Consider the following 20,951-nt stretch of genomic DNA (forward strand, 5'->3'; position numbering starts at 1 on the left):
ATACCAAAATCCAAACAATACTTTGTGCATTACATGTTGAACTTGCCTTCTATATACTGACTACAACACATTAAAAAGCAAGCACCAAAATGGACTAATCAGTGAGAAACTAATAGTTTTACTTAATTTCCAATAGCTGTGAGAGACTGCTCTGCCATCTGAGTCTTTGAGACTGTTTTTCTGTTTTTTCAAAATTGGTTGTCAAATCAGTACCATCTGTAAAATCCTTGAGTGCTTCCAATGGGCTATGTAAAACATTTGCAATTCCCTTTTTGACTCTCAAAAATAATTAGTGATGCTATTTGGGAACAAGTGTGATGTCCAGGTCGCTGCCTTTGCACAAACAACTAAATTACCGACTCAGAAACAGCTGTGGGCACCCCAATCAAACTCAATACATGGGATTTCTTTTTTCATTTGCTTTCCTCCTAATTACCTATTACAGCACAACAGTGCTGAGGCAGAACTAGATCCTACACGATTACCTGTCAACATTTTGGCTGTTAAATTTATTTCAGGTGGTTGCCTAGGGAAGACTCAAAGTTCAATCATCTTTTCCCCCATCAGTTTGGGTTATTCAGTACAGGAGTCAAAGAATTAAATAAAACAATTCCTGCAATCAAAGCAGCTGACAGTAAACTTCCACCATATGTGGATGTCAGCTTTCATGAGCAAAGTAAATGCTATGCTTTTGGAAAGGTTCTTGGCTGCACAGGTGGTGTAATATGCACAGAGACATCACTAGGAGAGCCCAAATACTTCTTGTTATAATCACAGTCCATAAAGATGCAGTGTGCAGTAAAGTAGAGACAAAGATAGCACTCAGCTGTGCATACCATGAACTGCAAAAATCATTCATATCTCCAGTGAAATACTCCTGCCAGATAGCTCTACTTCACATGGACATATCTGTCACCTCACAGTGCTTTCCACCTGTGACTAATGGACAGTGCTGTGTCTTAGACACCAACGCTGCTCAGAGCCAGCAAAATGAAAAATGACAACAAGCCTTCAGGCTGGCAGGAAGCAGCACGTTATTTCCTGAGTACAATGTTCCATGTCCCAACAGAGATGTTCCACTCTCTGAATACTGATAATTTTAAAATGCTGATAATAAACTGTAAACCCTGCTCCAAGTATTTTGAATGCCCTAACCCTAATATAACTACCATTCAATGCAATCTTAAAAGAAAATACACAAACAAATACCTTGTACCTGGGGTTTGAGCATTAAAGCCTGTGTCCCACTGTATTTTAGAACTGCTTTAGTAACCAAGGTATGTCTAAAAATAGATTTTCTTCACTGCATATTACAAGGTTACTTTAAAACTTTATAGTGAGAAATTTGTTGCTTCTTGCAGAGCCTCTGGGAAGCAAGCACTGCAAAATCTGGGGCTGATAGCAATGACGGCAGAAAGCACAAGATGATATACCATAAGATGAATTTAAGATGATATACCATAAGATGAGCTTCTTTTGGTTTTTTTTTAAGTTGTCACAGAACTGTTTGCAGTTGTCTGCCTAGTTTCAGTGAGAAATGCTGCAAATACAATTCAAAATATTGCAGCTGAACATCCAGCCAGGGAAAAACCACTGAGCAGGAGATGTGCTACTACCAGTATCTCACTACTGTGGGAATCAGCTGTGAGTCAGGGACCTAGAGGCACACTGACATAAGCTCAGAGTTCCATCCAATTCCCAATATCAGCCTCCAAGAACTTTGCTCATACATCAGCCCAGGCACTGCATACAAGACTCCAGGTTTAAGTTACATGGCAACAGGACTTGAGCTGATTAAAGACATTCCTAGTTTTCCCTTCTGCCTTCCCCCATTTTTTTCACTGGAAGTAGAAATAGTAACTTTTGGTAAAGCATAGACTTAGAAATATTCTCTTACTGGCATAGCAGTCTTCCTTATTAAAGGTTTGACTTTTTATAGTTCTGTTCCTCTGTACATGTCTGTGCCACCCTCTCCCAGAGAGAGGAGCCTGTCTGTTACAGCAGACAAGAACAGCAACTTGTTCACCATGTGTCTGAAATGTTCCGACACCACCTGCTACCTTGCATTGCCAAAATACACTCCATGAAGCCACTATTTTCAAAATAAAGGGGAGTGTTATTTCTGGTGTACACACTGATGGAAGGGCACAAGGAGAAGGACTATTAGAAATAGCTACATAGATTTTCTCCCCATTTTGACCCTCAGTTATGCCAAATATAAGTAGCCTGAATCAAAGAAATAAAGATTAAAAAAATTTAATGTTTCCTAAAAAGCTGGGAAAAAATCACTGGTGCAAAAAGAGCAAAATTTCATGCATCAAAAAAATCCCAATGTTCTTCTGAATGAATGCCTCAGACTTTCTACAGCAGAAACTGCCATCCTGGAATGCATACAAGGGCTCTATTTCCTTTTTAAATACAACGAGAAAGTGTCAACTAGAAGTTTACTAACAGGCACCTGAATATGTAATTTGTAGTTTACTAAATAATCCAATTCACAAATTTAAATGCTGTTAAGACTGAAAATAACATGGTGAAGAGATAAGCCCATGGGCTACATCATCCTTAGCAACCTGTAAATCACCTACATTTTAAAGAGAGATGTATTGAAACATATAAAGGCAGTGTACAATTAAATTGCATTATACAGAAATAGATTTCTGTAAATAGAAATAAACTGTACTTTATTATGTGATTAAACTTTCTCAAATTTATCACATTTTATGCTGACATAACTTCTGAAATGTATCTTTCTGCACACCACCAATGGCTACTATATGATGGCTTTGCTGAAGACTTTGGAAACACAGTTCCTCTATTAACTAATGCATCCATTAATTCCACATAAAACAACCTTCTTGATGAGTATAACTGAACCTGAAAGTTGCAATTTGCATTTGAAAGTAGTCAGTTAAGACTCTTCATGCAGATACAAAAAGTGAGGCTTTCAGAGACAGACAAGATCACAGCAAATTCATACCAAAATCTGGGCAAATATTAAACATTTCACCCTGCCTTGGTGATGCTCTCAATATAAATGGCATAACAGGACTGCTCCTTTAAGCATTCCATCAAGAACCTTAATGATCTGCACATTGAAGAATTTATCAAAATGTTTCTACTACTCTGTTCCAAGCAGCAAAAGAACAGCTTTCAAGTGCTGCATGTCTCATGCCAGGCACGTCTCGTTTTCAGGCTGTCCACAGCAGAGTGTGAGAACACAACAGCAGGAGCAGCCCCACTCCCAGCACCCTTCGGGCCAGCCACAAGGGCTGCTATGTACACATTATTCACTTTCCCAGACATTCTTGTGACAGGCTGTAATTAAAGGGCACACTGGGAGGGAAGGAGGAGTAACATAGTGCACCAGAATACCAAAAATGATGGCTGTGACAAGTGTTACCATGGTATAAATATTAACAGCATACTCCGAAAGGGTCAGAAGGAAAATAGAAGTTGGAGGAGAAATATCAATCAAATTTTGTAGTATTCATTCATTTCCACAAGATTATTTCTAGATTTCACTTGTAACTCATGTTACACAAACCTCTCATGAATTGCAGTCTATTTTGCTTTGTGATTTCAGTCCAAGAGCTCACCTACACCTCTCTGAAAGCTCAACAGTCAAAGTGATCAGTTTGCAACTTTTTAAACAACACTCTCCATATGCCACAACACAGATCCAGTACACAAGATTATTTTTAGCCAACTACTCCTTATATTAAAGGGTTCCAGATAAATGAAACAAGACTTGAACACCATGGAAAAGACAGAAATCTAAAATTTCCTATATCAACAAAACAGTGCCTAGTTGTTGGTTGTAGTTTTAACATGAACTGAATGGAAGTTAAAAAAAAAAAAAACCAACAAAACACAGAAAGGACAACTTAGTGCAAACACATACTAGGGGGTGGGAGGGGTGGAACATAGAACCAACTGCTCTAAAAAGATCAAGGGAAAATCCTCTGTATGTAGACCTGGCCAAAAGGGAACACTTTCCATTCCATCAGTACAAAAACACAGCAGTAACTTAAAGCACTTACATGCAAAGATTTGAAAATAAGCCTAAACAAACAGGTATTTAATAGCTGGTTTCAGAATAAGTTTTACTGAGAATGAAAGTAAGAGTAAACACAAATTTCTTCAAGTGATAAATTTTAAACACCTGTATTTTAAATTTTCCACCTAGAAATTATATACATTAAAAAAACCCAGCTGAAAGTGAGCACTTGAAAATTAAAGTCAGTTGCAGATATTTAGCTGTTGTAACACAGCTGATTTATACTGAGCAAAATAAATGCAGTGCACACATTATAGATGAATGGAACATAAAATGAAAATACAGAAGGAAAACTACTATATTTTTCACTTAACAAAATAAAAAAGCTGTTAGGGAACATAAATATGTAGTTTTGAAAAGAGGCATAACGGCTGGCTTGGATATTAAAAAAAAAAGAATTAAGAGTCTTTGTGAAAGATTCTACCACCTCCCCCCAGGTCAATGCGTTGCCTTAGATCTTGAAAAATGGTTGAAGAAGTACTTGATAATGAAAAACATTTCATTGTGATTTGTAGTACTTTTTCCTAACACTACCCAAACTGCAAGTTTTGTCCAGTTTCTACTCAAACTCTCCTGCAGCAGTCAGTCAGTCAGTGAGCCCATCCTATTCAAAGGCTGGCTCAGACACAGTTCAGAGAAACGCAAAACAACATTGATCCAGACAAGCAGTATGGATATTGTATTTGCCAAATTCACCAGCACCATTTTGGCTGGTATGTCCTTACACAAGGTCCTGAACCTATAACAAATATTTGTAGTTCATTGCCATCTCTATTTCAGTTATCACCATTTCAGATTCTCTGAACTGGAATACCAGGAAACACAAAACTCTGTCTCAGAGCTGAGAAACAGCCCCAGAAAGTGGAAATTCTATGTCATCATGCAGTAGCCCTAAGCAACATGGATACAACCTAATCCATGCAAGCTCCATCAAGGACAAGAGTAGTCTTTCAGCGGTGCAGTCCACAAGGACTATAACCACTGCCAAGACAGATGTCTGGAGAAATTCTGGAGCCTGACAGCACCACTCCAAGATTCAGGTTCACCATTCTCCCACCTTTCCTGTCCTCAAGAGATTTCCCAGGTGACTGAAAAGAGCTGACACCCTGCTTGCCAGCATCTCTCAGACATACTTTCATAGGTAAAGCCAATCAACTCCATAATTCCAGAGGCATCCAAACCTCTGCATATTAAGGAACACAGACAGGCCAAACAACTCCTACATCAAATAACAACTAAAATTTCCAGTGGCTGCTACCACTGGTCCCAGTAAAAAATTAAAAAAGATAATCTATTTTGGAGCTCTAGAATTAGCCTGTTTTCCTTGGCACTTACTTCAGAGGAAAAGGAACATAAATTCTGCCCCTAAGATCTTGCATTTTCTCCCTTCCTCTTTCAGAGCTGGCTGTGACAATGAGAGATTTAGGTCCTCACTGCTCTACCTGAGGCATTCAGTGCTCACTGACCAAAGCCAGGGGTAGGGGCAGAGTGACAACAGCACACCACAGCTCCTGGCTGGCAGCCCAAGTGTCTCTCAGGCTGTGTGGAGAGCATGCACTGGCAACAACAGCAGGGCTGCTCTCTCTCCATGAAGGAAAGCATGCATACATTACACTCGCTGCAATAACAAAAAGGGCTAAATTTACAGAACAAAATAATGAAGACTTAACCATGTACTGGGGAGAGTTACAACCAGAAGGATTGTTGCTGATTACCTAAATGTTTCAAACTTTTCAAAATACAAGCTTAATATCTTCCTCTTTAAAGGCAACAAGGAGGTTCCAGTAGGCTCTGAGTCTGAATGCAGATGGGAGAATGGGGCCTTAACAAAACAAACATGAAAGAGCCATTCTGGGACCCCTCCATCCCTTCAAAGATAAGAGTTTTCACTCCAGTTGTTCAGTCACTTTTCTGCAGAAACTATTTACTGGGAAACAGAGCCTAAAAGATGTACAGTGGAAACATCTCCAGAAATTTATTGCCTAATTTCTGTTTACTTGCACTCCAGAGATTTCATTAGGCCCTTCCAAATAAATGTATTTGTCTTTAGAAGCACCTGTCCTTTAGTATTCTATGCAATACCTAATCTTCAGATCACCCTATCAAGCTTCATAGGTATCCATTTGTGGTTTTAAGACAAGTTTATAACTGAAGAAATCATGCAAGGACTTGCTTCTCTGGCAAGGGCTTTCAAAAAGGCCTGGGGAAGATGACAATAAAATCACACAAATTCAGCAGTAACCAGACACTGTAACCTATGTACCTCAGTCTTCAAATAAGAAGAAATGCATTTCTGACAGTGTGCTGGGAGAGAGGAAATGCTATATGCTATTTCCATATAGAAAAAAAAAATTCTTTTTTTCCACGCTAAGAATATGTTATACAAAAAGAATTTTGAATTTGACCCCCTTCCTCTTGCCTCGAAAAGGGTCAGAAAGATCTCATGGAAAATCAGATGTCTTTGTTTTGGAGATAATGAATGTATTTTATCTATTAGCTATTGCAATGTAGTAAGAATGACAACTTTGCTTCAGTATCTTACAGAAGTTGTCTAGACAATAAATTTATAGCAGCATAACTTATCTAGACAAAAAGTAATCAATGTAACAATTAGAATTCACAATTTAGAATTTATTTCCCAGCTATAAAGACATATTTTTTAAGCTTTGACTTACAGCTTATCTGTCTTCTTCCAAAGAGAACATAAATAAGTTGCTAATTATTAGACAGATTAAAGCATCCTGTATATTTTATTCTATTATAGCATTTAGCTGACAATAAAACACATATATTAAACCACTGGGGGAAACACATTTATTAAACAACCATGTGACAGAAGTAGAAGTACGCCACTGTCAAAATTAAATTGCTAGAGAATGATTTAGTGTCAGGTAAGGTATTTCTCCTCTTCTAAATTCAGTCAACATTGCAGTAATATAGACAAAAGTTTGAAATGAAAATAGATAATGGCTTAGCACATCAAAGCTGACTGAAGGAGGGAAGATGAAGTAATGTCACCCTTCCCTAAAAAGACCCAAAGTAATCCCTGTTCTACATATGCATAACTATAATCCACCATTTTACTTGCTATATCTCTGACTTCCAAAATGACAAAAATCAGGAGACATGTTATTTGTCCTAGACCAAAGAAGAAGCTACAGTTGAATACTTATTGCCCATTTAACTATTATATTCTCAACTGTAATGATTCTTTGTCCATAATGGAATTTATAAGGTGCTTATCTGTCTGTGGAGGTAGGAAAGGGACATTCAGCTCACTTAGGAGATGCTGCCATTTAACATATCCAAAAGTTAAAGATCAAAATAGAATCTGATTGATGAACTCCAAAATTATGACCTTTATGTGGAGGTTTCCTGCTGTTTGCAGAGACAAACAAATACCTGCTCTATTAACAAGTGCCCAGAAAAACCTAGAAGAAAGGCTGGCACCAAGTGAGAAGCAGCTGAGAGGAGGGAATATTCTCCAGAGAAGTGCGAGCCAAACACCATCACACAATACCTCTTTTTCAATATCTTCATGCTGCTAATAGTGCATTCAGTAAGCCTCTTGTATATCAGCTAATATATTAATTTAACTTTTAGGGTTAGTAGCATCAATGGCTTACCATGCAGGATTACCCTGTTTTAATTCTTCACTAAGGAAGTGTTCAACTAGAACCAGAGCTGTCAGATCCAGAGGCACCATGAGACACTGCTGGCTTCCTTATCCTCTTGCTGGAACAGTGCTGTGGTGAAGCTTTCAGTTTTCCCTCTTACATCTCATATTCTATTCAGAATATCAGACAGCATTTTCTTTCCAAGTTAAATTTTTTATCATCTGGCACCAAATCAAATGTAAAAAATTGAAACGAAGTGCAAAAATACTTTTTCTACAGGTCTGTTCAGTATACTTAATTTTGCTTTTTAAATTATTTTTAAGTGATGCCAAGTAGGCTGTTCATTTGAAGCACAATTGGAAGATTCAACTTTCTAATTACAAACAGCCACGTAAACAATTAGTGTTTTTTCCACACTTAACCCCTGCCTCTCAGTCCTATATAAATTTAAACTAAACATATAGCAATCTCAAAATTTTTAGTGGAGTAAATATCAGTGAACACTTCTGAAAAATTCTCACTTATGGCAGAAGGTACAATTTTTAGCTCATCTCATTTAATCTGGAAATACATATCTCTGTTTAGAAAATATATATTTAAAGTTGAGCATCTTATAATATGGACACAAATTGGTTTTGTTTCCATGCATTCACTTCTAAATTTTTTTCTCTGTTTGGATTACCTAGTAAACTTTAAAAGGTAATAACTATTGCTCTTGTCAAGCTTTGCGCTACATAGCTTGGGTGTGACAGTTCTATGCAGTTGTGCAGAGTAAAACTGAAACGGGCCTTAAAAAATTATCCACAAAAGAAAAGGTTTTATCTACACAGTCAAATTAAGGCTGGTGTTATATGTACTTTAAGGGTGTGATAGAGGTGGTGAGTTCCAACCAGTATTTAGGCTTTAATATTGAATTAATTTGTGGTCAAACTGGTCAATCCAGTATTTTGTTACTATTTAAAGCTCAAAACTCTTTGTTAGGAATTCAAGAACCCTAAAAGCAAACCAGGAGGCAAAGCAGCATTTCTTCTTTTCTATATTGACAATTCTGGGTCAACATTGTCTTGACAGCAGAAAATCTGGGTTTAAAGGATAAGACAGCTCCTCCCACGTGACTGAAGTACTTACACTAAGCACACTGCAAGATTTCTTTAGCTGCACAAAGGAAACAGTTCATGTTCATTTCAAAAATTTTGAAACGTTATTACCTGGAGTCACACACAAAGCTACATACTAATTACTGAAACTCTGTGAGAGATGGTTTACAGTCTCTTTCGTGCCATCTCTGTTACTATTTAAGAAATCTGATACATATCACAATTAAATTTTCTAGATGATGAAATGCAGGTTAATAAAGGGCATTTCTCCATCTACTTACAACTCTCTACAGGTATTAAATGAACAACATGTGTTGGGTTGATGCTTCTGCTGTTCCTGACATGAAGACCTTTTAATGATTCACAGTCCTCCTTGTCATATCAGGGCTACAGTTCATGCCCTTTGTGTAAACAGGCTTAAGAAATGGGTGAACTAAAGGTAAACTATAATTAAGAATGTGTCTGACAAAAAAAGGATAACTTCCCTTCATCTGAGAGAAGTATAGTGAAAGAAATACTTATGCACTTTCAGTTGTTACTCTGGCAGTTCTCAACACCATCAAATATTTTGTTATAGAAAGGAATAGGTAAGTTTGAATATTCTTCCTGTCTAGCTAAAGGCACTGACAATAAATATATCATACAAAAGTTACCAGTAAGGATCATTCTCCTCTTCACTGAGCACAACTGCAGGAACAAGTGATTCTAAAAAATTGGGCAATACATTGTTCTTTACTAGTAGGAATATGAATTATATCTTATTTCCTTTGTACTTCATAATGTATCTGTCCCCATCCAACTCACCTTATGTGTCCTTCCTAACTCCACAAAAAGTAAATGCAAGCCAATTTGGAAAGCTCTTACTGATGCACAATAGAAGTGCCAATGTCCCTTCTCTGGCATGACAACAATAAAGATTTTAAAGCTGAAGAAAATAATGTTAAGCAATTTCATTTCAAAACGTCAACCTTTGCAGATGTGGACCACTTGAAGGGAAATGTCTTTTGTCTAGAACCAGAAATGAGCAACAACAAAAAACCCACCCCAAATACTGTCATTATACACAAAATTCTAATCTAAATTTTCCAGACTCTGGCATTTATTTTACTACTGCCATATGCATGCTATTGATGTATCTCTGAGGATAAAAACATACATTACAGCAATATACTTACAGCAGCTGTGTTCTTCACTGCATTTCCTACAATCACTACAACTCTTCCTTTAAAGCTCTGCAGTGTGGCAGTTGCTGGGCACTGGATGAGATCCCCTTCTGCAGTAAATGCTGATGCAAAAGGGACATTGATGCTGCCAGAAATGTGGCCACGGTTAAAGCTTAGGAGGATCAGTTAAGGAGTTCTGAAAGCAAAGAAACCTGTGGAACATGAATAGCTGTAGGATGAACCTGCTCTTCATCCTGGCTGCCATGATATAATACCATTGGTCTTTTATGATACAGTATTTTGACAAACCTCATTTACTGTTTACTCATATGGAGAAAAACCTTCCAACACATGAAAGCAAGCACAGAATGAAGAGCTGTTTGGTTCAAAAAAGGACACAGCACAGCACTACAGAAAATGACCTGCTAAATTAAATACTTAGTACTAAAGAGCCAATATCCCCAGTACACCTAATTTTGTGGCTTTCACTTCAACTCTAGTCTGCTAAGAGGAGCCAAATACCAATAAGCAGCTGGAGCACCTCTTCTAGAGGCATTTTAAGCAAAAAGAATGAAGTACTTAAAATGAGAACCAAAACTAAACAGGGATTATCAGGAATATCCTCAAACTTCCTGTCAACCCCCACAAGTCCTCTACTATTTTGATCCAAATTGAAATTCTAACGTATATGACCTCAGATTCCCAGACAATGAGCACCATGTGTATTATCTTCAGTCCCACTAAAAGCAAGCGTGTAATGGGTATTGAAAAGCAAACAACTCTAAGACACCATAGCTAGCTGTCCTTCAGTTTCAGAGGATGATCATTCAATGAGATTTTATAAACAAATATTGAATGTGAAGGTCTCTTAAATAAAAATTAAGTTGGACTACTACTACCTAACTTTATTAATTTGAAAATGCACTGTGGCCTTAACAAAACTCTGAATTACTTTCATAGACTGTACACACATGCCTGGAACATTCCCTTTTCCCAGCTATAAGCAAAAACAGCTTTGCAGAGGTGGGAATCAGCAAAGTTCTGCAAAAATATACACAATGTCAAATATTGAGATTAGTCACTCTATTACTGTACTTGCAGAAAGCTAGTTAAATTTATAATTAAATCCCAAAATTCTATTAAATAAAGGAGCTGCTTTAAATAGGGGTAAGATTTAACTGACTTAGAGTAATACTAGCATTCGTTTCTCATTATTTATGCAACAGTTTCAGTTTTATGATCATCATTGTTATAGTGTGGGAAAAGCATGGCTATATTAAAACATTTGAAAGAACAAAAGATGATCATGCAGCATTCATTAATGTTGTCAGTTTATTTCTATTTTGAATGGGAAAATTATATCCCTCCTTCACTCCTCTGTGCCAATCCCATTTCCCCAACCCCATTAATAACCACATAACTCCCACTGCTATTGAACAGGTTCTGAAATGATCATCATTTAGACAGAAAATAACTTTGTATAAATTTAGTTACTTAAACTGCTGAGTTCAGCTAGAGAAACATGACCTAGTCTTTTAAAAAAGTTCTAATTGCTAAGACAATGAACAAAAAGGCCAGGATTTTGTGCTACAGACTGAGAGACCATAAATATGCAGCTATAACTTCAAAACAGGAATGGAAGGCTGCCAATATATCTGCTAACATGCTTAATGAAATAAGCCTTAGAAGAATTGCTGGCCAACTGAAACAGTGCTGGTAGGTCTTGGCCTTGCAAGATGAGATTCATTACAAAACAATCTCTCAGCTTTCATATGGGTCATATTATGAAATATGAAGCATGTTTGATACTTGTTGTAAGTCCTCTCATGCTTTTCTCAAAGCACTAAGAAAACAAAGCAAAAGCAAAGTTTACCATGACAGACATACATGGTGAAAAAGACTAAAACCAAAATATACAAAATTATCATACTTTTGAAACACCTCACAGTGGTCTGTCACATTTTAAAACACACACCACAGAAACATACAGCCTGACCCTATCTTAGTTTGTTGAAATTTTGTGACAAACACAAAGCCTGTTCATTCTTGCAATAAGGAAACAAGACACTCAATGCATTATTCTTATGGTTTCCCATTTATATTCAAAACTGCTGATAATTCGATAATTTTCTACATACCAGATATTCTCTTCTGCAAATGATATACTAACCAGTACACTCAAGGGCAATTTTTCTACCTACCAGCCTGCCTTTTTAGTGGCGCTTCCTACCTGTTAATACCAGATGGGTGTTAGAATATCAGTCCACATATTATATAATGGGCAGCACATTTTAGTCTACTATAAACTTCAAACATACCTAAACATCTTTAAGAAGGACTACCCCTCCCAAAATGCAAACAATCCCAGTCCTGCAACTACCCTATTTCAGGAGAAAACCAAAGAATTAAAAAAAAAATAGTCCTTATGCGAAGAACTGTATAATTGTATAAATAACTTGAAAAGGAACACGTGTAAGGTGTAGACAAGGTAGTGACCCTGGTAAAAACATAGCTCCAAAACACCTTCAATTCTTCCTGATTATCAGCTACTAGAGGACTTAAGTTAGGATGGCTACCTGGTTGCATTACCTGACATAGCTAGAAGGCACTGAACAGGAATCAATTTTCCACTGAGGGACTGGCAAAGTACATCAGCTATCAACTTTTCTCTATCTCCCTTCCATTTAATTGGAAAGCCTCACACCTTTCCAAAATATCGGTCATTTTAAATGGGGAAGGTCTGCTGACAGCACCTGTTATAAAGAAAAATGTAACATTAAAGCACTTGTGCTACTGGTACAAAGTGATTCCACTAAGCCCACAGCTTACAATGGGAAGGGAAAAATACATTTCTCCTCTGCCCTGCAAACCAGACCTCTTCATACCAAAAACCCCCTGGCCTTCAGCATTTGCACTCCAGCTCTACCAGATCCCTCTTTCTCCATTATGCACCATTCTAACACACCAGCCTGCAGACAGTGAGGAAGCAACTGGCACGAGCAGGATTCAGCCAGGCCAGCACTCAGATCTGAAGGATACTCTTCACTGTTACGGATGTCCACCACCAGCAGCTTTGGCTTGCTAGGCTTTGTTTTCTTTATAGGTGTTTTGGAATGGCTAGGTCCTGTCAACTCACACAAGTCTATCAGATCTTCTGCTGAAATTCGTGGGGACACTTCTGCTTTCAGGTCATCCAACTTGATGGAGTCCCTAGACTTTAAAAGAAAAAACAAATTAAAATTAGAGGTGAAAGAATTAGAGATATGGGGTTTTTTGTAAACTTATGCTTATTTGACGAACTTTAAGTGCAACAACCTAGACAGATGGAAACACATCTTTTTCTTTTAACTCTGAACTAGAGCTTAACTATCCATACAGAAAAGCTCCAGAGTAGTGCCAAATGCCTGACTACTATAGCTCTATCTTCTGATAGAAGTTGTTAAAATAGAAAAATTGATTGACAATCTCTGCAGAAGATTTCAGTTTGTGATTTGTTAATGAATTATTCACTGTGGCTGACAAGCTCACAACATCCACAGAACATTTCTTACCATTAGAAATTAAGTAAAGTGGCTAGAAAACACTCTCTGAGAAGAGAAACTGAAAGGTCTCGTGATTGGAGCAGAAAAGATGGCAGCTTGCCACAGAAACTGCAGGGATACCTCTGAAAGATACAGAGCTAGCTAAACACCAGTTATTACCCCAGCTCAAAGACCAAGCACAAATCAGGACATCAGAAATAGAAGATTTATATTATACCTAGAAATATAGTAATTTTTTTAATAATCACAAAAAATTGTCCTTAGTTTTGTGGAACAGGAGAATTATATATTAGATTTAAAAATTTATTTTGGGGAATGTGACAGATTATGACACAACACACACCACACTCCTGATAGTACTCAAGCAACTGCATGATAATACCTGAAATTATTTTTCATAAGAGAATATTCATTGTGAGTTATCCCAGAAATATTCACAAGTACTAGAATTTCTACACTCCACATTTTTAGAGAATATCACAGTAACAATTTTTCTGCTTCTAAAAAATATTCCACTTCTGTTATCTTGTTTTAAATTGTAGTAATGACACCAATACATTATTTGCTTATAGCCCATTATAGCCCATGATTCAAGAGAACAGGAGTAGCGCTCTGAAGGAAATTGAGGCATTACTAATTGTTATTAGTCCAACTGACTGTTGTTAGCCCTAGTTTTTTTTTTTTTTTTTAATTTATTTATTTATTTTTATTTTTAAACATACTAGTTCTTCATCTAATCTGAGGACTATTCCAAATTTAGGGAATATGCTAGACAAAACAGAGAGACGTAGACATTTTTTTTGAGTTATCTCCCAGGAAAGGCTTCTTAAGACAGTCCAGCACAGTAAAGCAAGTTAGCCAAAAGCCCTCAAAATTACAAACAAAATCAGTAATTCTACTTCAGGGAATATTACCTCACCCATCTGCCTTTTCCATTGTATATAATAATACTCAAAACAGAAGAAGCTACAAATTGCCAGTCTCAATACTCTCCTTCCAAGTTCAGAAAAATAGAGTCAAGATGCTTTATAATCAGAAAAATACATTGTTTCTGGATAATGTATTATTTGTTTCAACAGAATAGTCAGTACTCAAGGGAGACCTGTATCCATAAAAAAACCAGCATGACAGGGCACAGCCAGCTCCCAGTTGCTGCCTAAAGCCACCTCCCACCTGAATTGCTGAATTTTCCCAGGAGGAGTCCAAGGAAATTAACTGCATTGAAAGGGAGAAGGAAGAAAAAAAGTCCAGCTCTGCTCACAAACTTCAGACTTGCCAAAGGAATTCAGCAGTCCCATGTCTAGTGGATTCACAGCAGACACATTTGGGAGATCCAAGAAAGGCATTAATATAGAAAAAATACTGATTACAAAAATACAGACTTGGCTGACACAGCTTCATTTGCCTGGTGACAATCTGGTAGACATTGCTATCCTAAGACAACAGCTTCTGCCTCAGGAGCAGGTTTGAGGAGCAACACCAATGAGGGAAGGGAAGCAAGTCTGCTGCAAAGAGTTCAGTCCTTGAAGCAGGTTCACATGGTATTGTTACAGGTAACAATAAACACTTGGATAATGAAGTCAGTGAAACTGGCTGAGATGACCCGAATGAAGTCTACCAGAGAAACACGTACATTATGTTGGACTCTAATTACAAAACCACTTCCTACTTTTATTTATACAACTTTTGTCTATTCAGTTGATGGGATGAATGCCTCAGGAAAGAGTGGAACCTTAAGAAGAAAGCCTGACATCTACAGCAGAAAATAAACCAACCAAAATTCCTGTAATCTGATATAAAACCATTTTCTCTTTATCTAAAAGCATAAAGCCATACAAAGTGTTTTACAGGTACACACTGTCTGTCCTGCTAATACGTTTTAATAACCAGGACAAGCATTCTTTCCCTTTAACTGGATTGAATTTAAGGAGAAACACATTCAGCTATGAATTTTACAACCATCTTTGCTTTGACCTACTATGTTCAGATCTGCCTTAATGGTAGATTCAGTGATACAACAAGTCTATATAGGCTTTGAACAAAGCTGAAGCTTCTCAACAGACTTGCTGGAAATAGCATGGATTCAGCAATTCTTTCTCTAACAACTTTTTCATGAGACTAATTTATTTCCTTCAAATTGCAAAGTGAAATATATGCATGTGCTTATAAGATAATTTTGCTAATTACTGAAAAAAAAATTACTACATCTGCTGTATCTAGTAACAACTATATTTCATCTCAGGCATTTTCTCACAGGAATTTTCTAATGAACTGTCAGTCTGCACAAACCAAACATGGTTAACATCAAGCTGTCAATTCTTCTACCCCATCCTCACACCTCATCTTCACAACCACCATCCTGCTACAGATACTTTGAAACTGCAAGAAGGTACTACAGAAACTGGACTTGAGTTGAGACAGCTCTTCAGGCCACCACATCCACTGAACACACAAATCTTGCAGATTCTTCTGAACCTTTCCTACTCTACACAACAGTGTTGCAGCTGTTGTATATCACCTCAGTGCCTACCCTCTTGACCTCAGCATGGAGAGGTACAAGATACAGGCTGACATTTTAGACAGGAGTCTTCGCAGTTGTCAGAACTATTTGCTTCAATTCCCTGTTTCGGCTTTACTGTGTCATTGCAGGCACTGCTTTCCAGCTGTGAAGAGCCAGAAGGAAAAGTAGGTGAAGGAAGGAAGAGGGTTCACTGTAAACCAAATCCTTTAAGTTAGGTTAGCTGCACTCAGAAGAAGTTCATGGCACTGATATAGTCTCTTAGTAATTGTTTACCCAACAAGTTGTGAACAGGGTGTAGTATGCAAATGAGATTTTGATTTCAGCTACATTAAGTGGCAGGTAGGCACATCTCAGGACAGCTACTTGCAATATCCTGTTGAATTTATAATCTGTAATTTTTTTTTGTTTGTTTTAAACAATGAAGCATAATTATTATCTCACAACCTAAATTTCCCATGCTAGTAATACTCTATAGGGAGTACAGACAGGACAAATAGAAAAAAAAAAAAAAAAGCCAGGATAACCACTGGGAAAAGTTTAAAAAAAACCTCAGAAGCTTATCACATACATAAAATGCTTGTTTCTTCCTTTCAACTATCTTTCTGCTGTGACCTATTTAGTCTTTTCTAAGGCAGACATGGTACATACTTTCTAAAAAAACCCACACTCTTTCTTAAAAAAGGCAAAAGCTCTACTTTAAACATAGTGCCAGAAGGTGCTAAAGTTAAAAGTCCAGTTACAAACTTGTGTTTCAACAATTGTGTAAGAAACTGTACACTGACAATACTGAAACTGAGAACTGCTCATATACAGAGCATACTCATATACGTGCTGTCATTACTTCAGAAATTTAAAAATTGTCAGAAAGACACTCACATTTTCACACATCCATGTATGCACAAGTCTACATGTGCTAGGATACTGAGCTTACTACTTAAGTTGCTTTATCTGTTTTCCTGCAAAGAGAAACTTATTTTAGCATATTCTAACTACAAGCATGAATCTTGCTATAGACTATTGAGCTATAAAAAACTGTTTGTCAGGGAAGACTGCTTAAATCAGCAGGATGGCAATAGCAGAAAGTACCTAAGCTGAAGTCTGAAGTCTCCTTGCTGCCCAGAAGTTTCTCTGACAACACCCTATGTTCTTTACTTTCAAAGCACTTATTCTTCTCACCCCATTAATTTTCAAATAGGCCTGGGAATTGCTAATCCACATGCATTTACTGCTCTTAATAAGAAGAAATATGTATTAAGAACTTAATTATTTTTTTTTAATATTAGGAGTTAAAGCTGCTTAACCATTCTTAATTTGGAAGCCAAGTTTTAGATAGATTAAAGCACTCCAGAACATGAGGCTGGTACAATCACAGCTCCTATCTCTTTTCCCATTAGCCTGTAATCTCTTACAGGCATTTCATCATGGCTATTAAATGAAGATATACACTCTTTTTTTTTGAGAAAATAGCCAAGGATCTTTAGTTCTGCTGAACCTGAATTTAACAGTCCCATCTGATAAACACAGAAGCTATAAAGGAACTTTCTATCCATGGAAAGGACAGCTTTATCTGAGTAGATGCAGGGTTTCTCCCCTTTGTCTTTGAAGCTGGCAAAACTTAGTGCAGTTTATTTAATATACTAGGAACTTCAGCCTGGAAGTCAGTATAATTAAAATCTGGGGTTCAAGCAAAATACTCTACTCAAACTGTCAAGGTCTTTCAAGAAGGAATATGTTTCATGAAAGATGAAAAATTTCCTATTTTTTAAAAATATTTCTGAAATCAGTGTATGCATGTACACAGAAATAAGACTACAAAAACATTTTTAAAAAGCTTATAAGATAATGGTTTAAGGTCTCCACCTGCCCTCCCCACCATTTTTATTACAATTACTAGCAAAGGGTCATGCAAAAAGGCTTCAGTGTTTTTTGATGTTCAATTGCGACTGTTTATAAAGGAGGAACAGCCAAAATTCCAGATTTTAAGAACTCTTTTCTACAATTTTTCAACACTTGAGTGCCAGTGTTCTCTACACAATCTCTCTAGCAAACTGATTCTTACACTTAGTTCAGTCCTCTGTAGCCATCATATTCTGCTTCCCATATTCCCTAGTCAAGACACTGGTGTTTACCTTCCCTATGCTCCCTCTCTCCCTCCCCCCCACTTCCTATTTAAGTTTGCTCCATTTTCATTTTGCAAGCTGTACTCTTCCACCCCCTCCACCATCCTGACTCCCCCCACAAAGCTCCCTACTTCAGAACTCACACCTTGGGAAGTGCAAACAGCAGCTTCCAGCCAACTGTCAATCAGAAACATCCTCCAAATGTCTGCACACAACTTCATAGTCAGTCTACAAAAAATGGAAGTGAACTCTGCTTGCCAAACCAGCTCATTACTAAGGAAACACAAGGAAAGGCCATCTCAATGGAATCACATAACTGAGTGAATAAACTGAGTCAGCAGGGCTGGAAGACACAATATTCCCCTGCATGCAGCAGGGCAGACATGCTGCAAACTCACTCATTGCCCCATATATGATAAAAAAGGTAAAAGCTGCTCACCACTGCATAGAACCACTTCAAAAGACAAAGCTGAGACATAATCCAGTTATGCCTGAAAATATTCACAAGACACCTTAATGTGCAACAAAACTTGCAGCAAAAGCAGGAGCAAGAATGATCTTGCCGGCCTTGAATGCTTTCCATCAGTGACTCTTTTTTTCCCTCTTGATAGATGCTCTGTCTTTGACAAGAAATTGATTTGAGAAAAATTATTACAGTATCTTTAGGAAACAGAGATTTCCCTCTTTAAAAACAAAAAAACCCAAAAAAGCAACAACCAGAAATTAATAACACATCTCAATGCAAACTGCAACTCCTAGAGGAATTTCCTTCATAATGTGATCATCTATCTCACTTGGTCAGAGACCTTGGAGTTAGCCAATCTACCTTCTTTAATCTGTAGTTGCTATTTCACATACTTGTTTTCTGAATTGGCATTAGCAATGGCAGCACAGCTCTAGGACATTTTTAGTCATTTACCACTGTGAAGCTTGTCAAAACATGCTTGTTCAGGTTCTCCCTTAACTGGTGACTATTAAGATGAGTACTGAATTTGAGTAATTGACAAAAATTTTGAGAATATGGTCACCCAGACAGTCACCCTGTAAGCTGTATGTGCTTTTCCATAAATCTTGGATTTCTGCACCATTCCAGCCATTTTAGAGACCTGGGCCCAAGCTTTGTTGAGCTATATGAAACTCATCATCAACAGATACATTTATTCCCATAAATCCAAAATATATTCATTCACATTTGCTGGATGGGCTCCATGACTAAACTTTGGTGCAGGCTCAACTCTACAACCAGTATGGATCCTTTCTTCCAGCTATGCTGTCACACACATTTGATAATCAGATTTTCCATGCCTAATAATGTCAGAAGTGTAAATATATATACAGAGCTGTAACACTTTTACTAGTAGATTAGGATGGTGTTGACACCATCACACAGGTAAGAGAGCTGCATCCAGAAAGTCTTTTCTATCCTCCAGCTGCACTTCCTAATAAAGTTACATCATGATGACATTGCGTCCTGACTCAACTGAGAAAACATACAGCACCTAGCCTGGCCTGTGGTGCACTAAGGAAGAAATGTGAGGAATTCTAAATTCAAGACTAGCCTAAGGCAGGCTTCTATAGAGGAGTATGGTGAGAAAACAAATAGGGCAGGAAAGAAGACTGAGGAGTAGAGGGAAAAGGCACCTTAGGCTGACATAACAGACCTCTTCCCCACATCATGAAATTTGTGTTAATAATAACACAATATAATAAAAATATATAATAATAATATAATAATAATTTGTGTTAACACAGGCACACAGCACTGTGCTCTATGACCTAACTTTCATAGCAGCAGTGTATGGCACACATAGGAGTTGCTGCAAGCTGGAATTAGAGTTGCTGTGAGTGGCAGGAGGTAGCTATAGCTGTGTACCTGGGCATGTTTGTGTGGGAGACAAACCATTACCATCCTTCATTCTACTTCTCCTCCAAAACTTGACTTCAAAAATTTCTCCCAAACTCCATTGCTTCTAATGCTACAAGCACACAAATAAAAAATGTAACACTAAGTGGATAATTCCTCACTGCAGTATCTAATTGTGCTTCAGAAGCTATTTAGATCTGTACTGGTCCTACAGCATACACTAAACCCACACTCAGTGGGTTATTCTGACTGTTACTTCTCTCCTAAAATAAATTAACATAAACACTGTACTGCTCTTTCATTTTCCCTTTTTTAGATGCAGGCCACTATTTTTTTTAATAAAATATGGATTGTTTAACGAGGTATGAAATAAAACTGTCACTCAGGAAACCTGAGTTTGGCTTTGGTTGCTAAAGTAACTTATTTCCACCATAGCACTCCCTCTCAAAGATAAACGGAGTCAGTTGTAAAGTACATGAAAAGAAACAAAATAACTGTGTCTTCAGTCAGCTAGCCAGATTTCAAATCAGGACCACTAGAGCCTGAAAAATTACTAAAACACAGAGGTGTGTAATTATTTCCTAATATTCTACTAGAATCTGATTTTAAAACAATTTCCAATTTGGGAAAAAAAAATAAAAAGAACATTCCTACAAGATGCAGAGAGAAAGAACCAGCTAGATTTTTTTTTTTAATAATTAATTTTACTGGTACAATTATGTACCACATAATTTCCCCCTCTTCACATTTGTTAATCAGTCATGGAATCCCAATTGTGGGAGGTCTAAAAGGTCAAATGCATCCAGCTTCAACTTCAAAGTGGGTATAATCACAAAGGCTTATGAGGAAGGACTAGTGGACAATCAGTGAATCCAGAACCTGAGCCTAAGGCTGCAGCAGAGAGTGCTCTGGCTGCTCCAACTGCCCCATTTACATTCAAAGCAGATGAACACATCCCAGGGAGATC

At 37.4% G+C, this 20,951-nt stretch overlaps 1 protein-coding gene across 1 annotated transcript in view; it reads right to left on the bottom strand.

Moving 5' to 3' along the window:
- The window catches only part of TBCK (TBC1 domain containing kinase), an 88,628-nt gene that overhangs the window by 1,331 nt on the left and 66,346 nt on the right, over window positions 1-20,951 (bottom strand). Inside the window, exons 24-25 of the mRNA XM_053941502.1 lie at window positions 12,977-13,152; window positions 9,950-10,109 (exon numbers count right to left, since the gene is read on the bottom strand). Of these exons, the coding sequence (XP_053797477.1) occupies window positions 9,950-10,109; window positions 12,977-13,152 (336 nt within the window). The remainder of the gene's footprint in view (window positions 1-9,949; window positions 10,110-12,976; window positions 13,153-20,951) is intronic.

This window comes from Vidua chalybeata, chromosome 4 (genome assembly GCF_026979565.1).
Source record: "Vidua chalybeata isolate OUT-0048 chromosome 4, bVidCha1 merged haplotype, whole genome shotgun sequence".
NCBI lineage: Eukaryota > Metazoa > Chordata > Aves > Passeriformes > Viduidae > Vidua > Vidua chalybeata.